The following is a 6,928-nucleotide window of genomic DNA, read 5'->3' on the forward strand; positions in this document are numbered from 1 at the left end:
TGCACATCACTATAAGCCTTGCAAGCATTGTGACTAATGAGTTAGTTGCGGAATGATGTATTACGGAACGAATAAAGAGACTTGCCGGTAACGAGATTGAACTAGGTATCGAGATACCGACGATCGAATCTCGGGCAAGTAACATACCGATGACAAAGGGAACAACGTATGTTGTTATGCGGTCTGACCGATAAAGATCTTCGTAGAATATGTGGGAACCAATATGAGCATCCAGGTTCCGCTATTGGTTATTGACCGGAGAGGTGTCTCGGTCATGTCTACATAGTTCTCGAACCCGTAGGGTCCGCACGCTTAAAGTTACGATGACAGTTATATTATGAGTTTATATGTTTTGATGTACCGAAGGTTGTTCGGAGTTCCAGATGTGATCACGGACATGACGAGGAGTCTCGAAATGGTCGAGACATAAAGATTGATATATTGGACGACTATATTCGGACACCGAAAGTGTTCCGGAGAAGTTTCGGATAAAACCGGAGTGCCGGAGGGGTTACCGGAAACCCCCGGGGAAGTATTGGGCCTTAGTGGGCCTTGAGGGGAGAGAGAGGGCAGCAGCCAGGAGGTGGCGCGCCCCCTCCCATGAGGAGTCCGAATTGGACTAGGGGAGGGGGGCGCAGCCCCTCTTTCCCTCTCCCTCTCCCTCTCTTTCCTTCCCCCCCTCTCTTCCTAGTTGCACTAGGAAAGGGGAGTCCTACTCCTACTAGGAGGAGGACTCCCCCCCTCTCCTTGGCGCACCCAAGGCAGCCGGCCTCCCCCTTGCTCCTTTATATACGGGGGTAGGGGGGCACCTCTAGACACACTTGATATACGATATTTTAGCCGTGTGGGGTGCCCCCCTCCACCATATTACACCTCGATAATACCGTTGCGGAGCTTAGGCGAAGCCCTGCGTCGGTGGAACATCATCATCGTCACCACGCCGTCGTGCTGACGAAACTCTCCCTCAACACTCGGCTGGATCGGAGTTCAAGGGACGTCATCGAGCTGAACGTGTGCTGAACTCGGAGGTGCCGTGCGTTCGGTACTTGATCGGTCGGATCGTGAAGACGTACGACTACATCAACCGCGTTGTGATAACGCTTCCGCTGTCGGTCTACGAGGGTACGTGGACAACACTCTCCCCTCTCGTTGATATGCATCACCATGATCTTGCGTGTGCGTAGGATTTTTTTTGAAATTACTACGTTCCCCAACAGGGGGTAGGGTGCTCCCTCCACCCTTGTGGCTGGCCGGTGGCCCCCCTCTGGTGCTTTCTTCGCCCAATATTTTTTATTAATTCTAAAACTGATCTCTGTGAAGTTTCAGGACTTTTTGAGTTGTGCAGTATAGGTCTCTAATATTTGCTCCTTTTCCAGTATAGAATTCCAGCTGTCGGCATTCTCCCTCTTCATGTAAACCTTGTAAAATAAGAGAGAATAGGCATAAGTATTGTGATATAAGTGTAATAACAGCCCATAATGCAATAAATATCAATATAAAAGCATGATGCAAAATGGACGTATCAATAGTCCGGGTCCACGGCAGGAGGGAATCCTCCAATTTTTTCCACCCACCCACCATACTAAATACTCCCCGGATTTGGGAAAACCGGACATATGGGACTTCATCTATGTCAAACAGCTGTCAAACGGGACAGTCCATCATTACTGGGCTAGATTTCTCCTGGTGAAGAACAGGATGGCACCCTGCTGCGACAAAGACATAATTAAAGCCTTCTAGTTCAACTGCAAGGACGAGGGCCTCTTAAATGCCCTCGCACGGCGCTGAATTCAAAGCTTCACCGAACTATCGGATATGGTACGCAAGTACTGTGCCATGGAGAACACGTGGAGAGCGCAATAGATGAACATGGGGCCGCCACCCGCCGCACAACACGAGAAGTCTCGGGTCAAGCGAGCATACACACATTGGTCGCTGGAACACAAGCCCGACGAAAAGAAAGGCAGACCTAGATCAGTGTTAGACGAGTTGCTGGATAAACCATGCCCAATACACGTCGTCTCGATAGACGCAAACCCAACCCATAGACTTCGAGCCTGTTGGGTGGTAAGACAAGTGGCCAAATATGGCGAGCCAATCTTGGGCCTCACACCTCCAGATAAACAGTTCGCAGCTCCACCACAGGACCACAATGTCCTCACGGTTTATGAGACATTCGCCTCAAATAGTAAAAGGTAAAAAGGCTCTTCGAGAGCTCAGCCAAATATATCAAGTGTCGGCCGCACAGCCATGGGCAACCACTCCTATCACCTTCGACAAGAAGGACGAGCCAAGCCCCCATCTCAATCACGCACCGGTCGCACTAGTCCTCGACCCTAGCGTCGATAGTTTTTGGTTGACTAAAGTGTTGATGGACGGAGGCAGCGGCCTCAACCTCATCTATGAGGATACGCTCGACAAGATGCAGTTCAACAAGTCTCGCATCGAGCGCAGTCACACCACATTCCGAGGTATAATACCCGGTAGGGAGGCACACTATTCGGGACGCATAACTCTCGACGTTGTGTTTGGCACACCAGATAACTACAGATCCGAACCCTTGCTATTTCACATTGTGCCCTTCCGTAGCGGATACCACGCCCTTCTAGGGCATGAGGCATTCTCAAGATTTCAAGCCATACCACACTACGGGTATATGAAACTCAAAATGTCAGGGCCCAACAGGGTAATCTCACTTAAAAGCGACCCAAGAAAAGCCTCGCGAGCCGAAAACAAAACGGTATCCCTCGCCCTAGAGGCACTATCTGCAGCCCTTGCGGCCGAAGAATTGACTGCGCTATGGACTATAGTCGACAGGGATGATGTGGTCCTTAGTAAAAGACAAAAATCCACATCATTTAAGCCAGCAGATGAAATAGTAAAATTCAAAGTGCACCCAACAGATCCCAACAAAACGGCATCCATAGGGGCACAGCTAGACCCCGCAGTCGACGAGGTGCTAAGGACATTCCTGCGTGAAAATTGGGACATGTTCGCCTGGCACCCCTCAGACATGCCAGGAATCCCACGCAGGCTAGCGGAGCACAGCCTCAACATTCTAACGGGCTTCAAGCTAGTGAAACGGACTCTACGGCAATTTTCCGAACCCAAACGACAAGCCATGGGTGAAGAACTAGCAAAACTGCTGGAGGCCGGATTCATCCGCGAGATCAAACACCCCGAGTGGTTAGCAAATCTGGTTATGTTACCCAAGAAGGATAAATCCTGGAGGCTCTGTGTCGATTTTAAAGACCTTAACAAGGCCTGCCCCAAGGAATCTTTTCCCCTACCAAGAATAGACCAGATCATCAACGCCACCGTTGGACAAGACTCGCTATGTTTCCTTGACACATACTTTGACTACCACCAGATCAGGATGAAAGAGTCCGACCAGGCGGCAACCGCATTCATCACCCCCTACGGGCCCTTTTGCTTCAACACCATGCCGTTCAGACTGAAGAACCCAGGAGCCACATACCAGCGAATGATTCAAGCATGCCTCGAAAACCAAATTGGTAGAACAGTCGAGGCATACATGGACGACGTGGTTGTCAAAACCAAACACATAGACCAACTGGTAGACGACCTACGCCAAACCGTTGACAACTTGCGAGCTTACGACATACGGCTCAACCCGGAAAAATGTGTCTTCGGGGTCCCCGCCGGAAATATGCTCGGATTCATCGTTTCCCATAGAGGAATTGAGGCCAATCCAGCAAAAATTAGAGTGCTATCTCAGTCGCAATGCCAACAGAGCTCAAGCATGTCCAGAAGCTGGCAGGATGTGTGGCAGCCTTGAGCCACTTCATATCTCGCCTCGGAGAAAAGGCACTGCCACTCTACAAGCTGCTCAAAAATACCAAGAACTTCCAATGGACAGCCGAAGCAACTACGGCACTCGAGGAGATTAAAACGCTCCTCGCGAGCAACCCTATCCTAGCCGCTCCCGGCGGCGGCGAGCCCATGTTATTATATATTTCAACCACCAATCAGGTGGTCAGCGCGGTGCTCGTCGTAGAATGGGAATCTGACGGCCACAAGTTTCAAGTACAGAAGTCGGTCTATTATGTGTCTGGGGTGCTAACGCCATGCAAATCACGCTACCCGCACTATCAAAAGATAGCTTACACGGTCATTATGGCGTCCCGAAAGCTTCGACACTACTTTCAAGAATGCTCGGTCACAGTGGCATCGGAGGTCCCCTTGAACGATATAATCAATAATAGATATGCCACGGGCCGCATCGCCAAATCGGCCATTGAGCTCCTCCCATTCGAGATAACATACAAACTAGGCCGAGCCATTAAATCTCAGGTGTTGGTTGACTTCATAGCCGAATGGACCGAAGCCGAATTACCCCGGGAGTAGAGTACATATTCACACTGGACAATGTATTTTGACGGCTCAAAGATGTTAGCTAGACTGGGGGCTGGGGTCATCCTAATTTCCCCCATAGGCAACACTGTTCGGTATGTCCTACAAATAATGTACATGGACTCCAACAATGCAGCCGAGTATGAAGCACTACTACACGGCGTCTGTATGGCCATGTCAACGGGAGTGCAGCGCCTCGAGGTAAGGGGAGATTCAAACCTGGCGATCTCTCAAATCAATGGAGAATTCGACGCCAAGGACCCCAAAATGGCAGCATACAGAAATGCGGTCCTCCGAATATCAGCCTGATTTGAGGGCCTAGAATTTCACCATGTCGCTAGAGACAGCAATCAAGCAGCGGACGTCCTCGCCCGCATGGGCGCCAAGCTCGACCCAGTTCCCAAAAACACTTTCCTCGAGCGGCCTTTTAAGCCCTCCGTGGTCTGGTAGGACGACGGCACCGGTGCACCAACCACTGAGCCCGCTCACAACGCCTCGCCAGAAAATGACCATGTCATCGGCGGTTCCGCACTAAAGGAAACACCTTCCGCCCACGACGTCATGGCCGTAATCCCACCCTGGACAGAACTCCCGTTGGCCTATGTCACACAACATCAGCTTCCAGATGATCAAACCGAAGCACGACGTATAGTTCGGCACTCTAAAGCATACAAGGTCCATGAGGGGGAACTCTATAAGAAAAGTACCATAGGAGTCTTACAAAGATGCATCTCCGAAGAAGAGGGGCAGCAGCTCTTGGCAGAAATACACACAGTCATGGGCGAACACCACGCGGCAGCTTGGACTTTGGTCAACAAGGCTTTCCGAGTAGGTTTCTTCTGGTCTACCACCCGTGAAGATGCCCGGACATTAGTCCAACATTGCGTTGGATGCCAGCTGTTCGCAAATCAAAGCCGCATGCCCCCTACAACTCTTCGGACGATACCGATAACCTGGCCTTTCGCGGTCTGGGGTCTCGACATGGTCGGGCCATGCTACCTCTTGAGCACTGCGTTGGTTTTCCCTTGAAGAGGAAAGGGTGATGCAGTAAAGTAGCGTAAGTATTTCCCTCAGTTTTTGAGAACCAAGGTATCAATCTAGTAGGAGACCACGCTCAAGTCCCACGCACCTACACAAACAAATAAGAACCTTGCAACCAACGCGATAAAGGGGTTGTCAATCCCTTCACGGCCACGTGCAAAAGTGAGATCTGATAGAGATGATAAGATAATATTTTTGGTATTTTTATGATAAAGAGTAAAAGTAAAGAAAACAAAATAAACGGTGATAGAAATAACGAGAGATTAATATGATGGAGAATAGACCCGGGGGCCATAGGTTTCACTAGTGGCTTCTCTCAAGAGCATAAGTATTACGGTGGGTGAACAAATTACTGTCGAGCAATTGATAGAAATGAGCATAGTTATGAGAATATCTAGGTATGATCATGTATATAGGCATCACGTCCGTGACAAGTAGACAGACTCCTGCCTGCATCTACTACTATTACTCCACACATCGACCGCTATCCAGCATGCATCTAGAGTATTAAGTTCATAAGAACGGAGTAACGCTTTAAGCAAGATGACATGATGTAGAGGGATAAACTCATTCAATATGATATAAACCCCATCTTTTTATCCTCGATGGCAACAATACAATACGTGTCGTTTCCCCTACTGTCACTGGGATGGAGCACCGCAAGATTGAACCCAAAGCTAAGCACTTCTCCCATTGCAAGAAAGATCAATCTAGTAGGCCAAACCAAACTGATAATTCGAAGAGACTTGCAAAGATAACCAATCATACATAAAAGAATTCAGAGAAGATTCAAATATTGTTCAGACACAATCTTGATCATAAACCCACAATTCATCGGATCTCGACAAACACACCGCAAAAGAAGAGTTACATCGAATAGATCTCCAAGAGAATCGAGGAGAACTTTGTATTGAGATCCAAAGAGAGAGAAGAAGCCATCTAGCTAATAACTATGGACCCGAAGGGCTGAGGTAAACTACTCACACATCATCGGAGAGGCTATGGTGTTGATGTAGAAGCCCTCCGTGATCAATGCCCCCTCCGGCGGAGCACCGAAAAAGGCCCCAAGATGGGATCTCACGGGTACAGAGAGTTGCGGCGGTGGAAATAGGGTTTTGGCTCTGTATATGATGTTTCCAGGGTATATGAGTATATATAGGCGAGAGAAGTCGGTCAGGAGAGCTACGAGGGGCCCACGAGGGTGGGGCGCGCCTCCCTGCCTCGTGGCCTCCTAGTTGATTGCTTGACGTCCACTCCAAGTCCTCTGGATCATGTTTGTTCCGAAAATCACGTTCCCGAAGGTTTCATTCCGTTTGGACTCCGTTTGATATCCTTTTCCTTCGAAACACTGAAATAGGCAAAAAAAATAGCAATTTGGGTTGGGCCTCCGGTTAATAGATTAGTCCCAAAAATAATATAAAAGTGTATAATAAAGCCCATTAAACATCCAAAACAGAATATATAATAGCATGGAACAATCAAAAATTATAGATACATTGGAGACGTATCAAGC

General features: G+C 48.9%; 1 protein-coding gene across 1 annotated transcript in view; it reads right to left on the reverse strand.

Moving 5' to 3' along the window:
- Positions 1-4,887, reverse strand: part of LOC123142746 (uncharacterized) — a 75,172-nt gene extending 70,285 nt beyond the window's left edge. Inside the window, exon 1 of the mRNA XM_044561514.1 lies at positions 4,705-4,887. Coding sequence (XP_044417449.1) covers positions 4,705-4,887 — 183 coding nt within the window. The remainder of the gene's footprint in view (positions 1-4,704) is intronic.
- Between the last annotated feature and the right edge of the window lie 2,041 nt (positions 4,888-6,928).

This window comes from Triticum aestivum, chromosome 6D, assembly GCF_018294505.1.
Source record: "Triticum aestivum cultivar Chinese Spring chromosome 6D, IWGSC CS RefSeq v2.1, whole genome shotgun sequence".
Classification (NCBI taxonomy): domain Eukaryota; kingdom Viridiplantae; phylum Streptophyta; class Magnoliopsida; order Poales; family Poaceae; genus Triticum; species Triticum aestivum.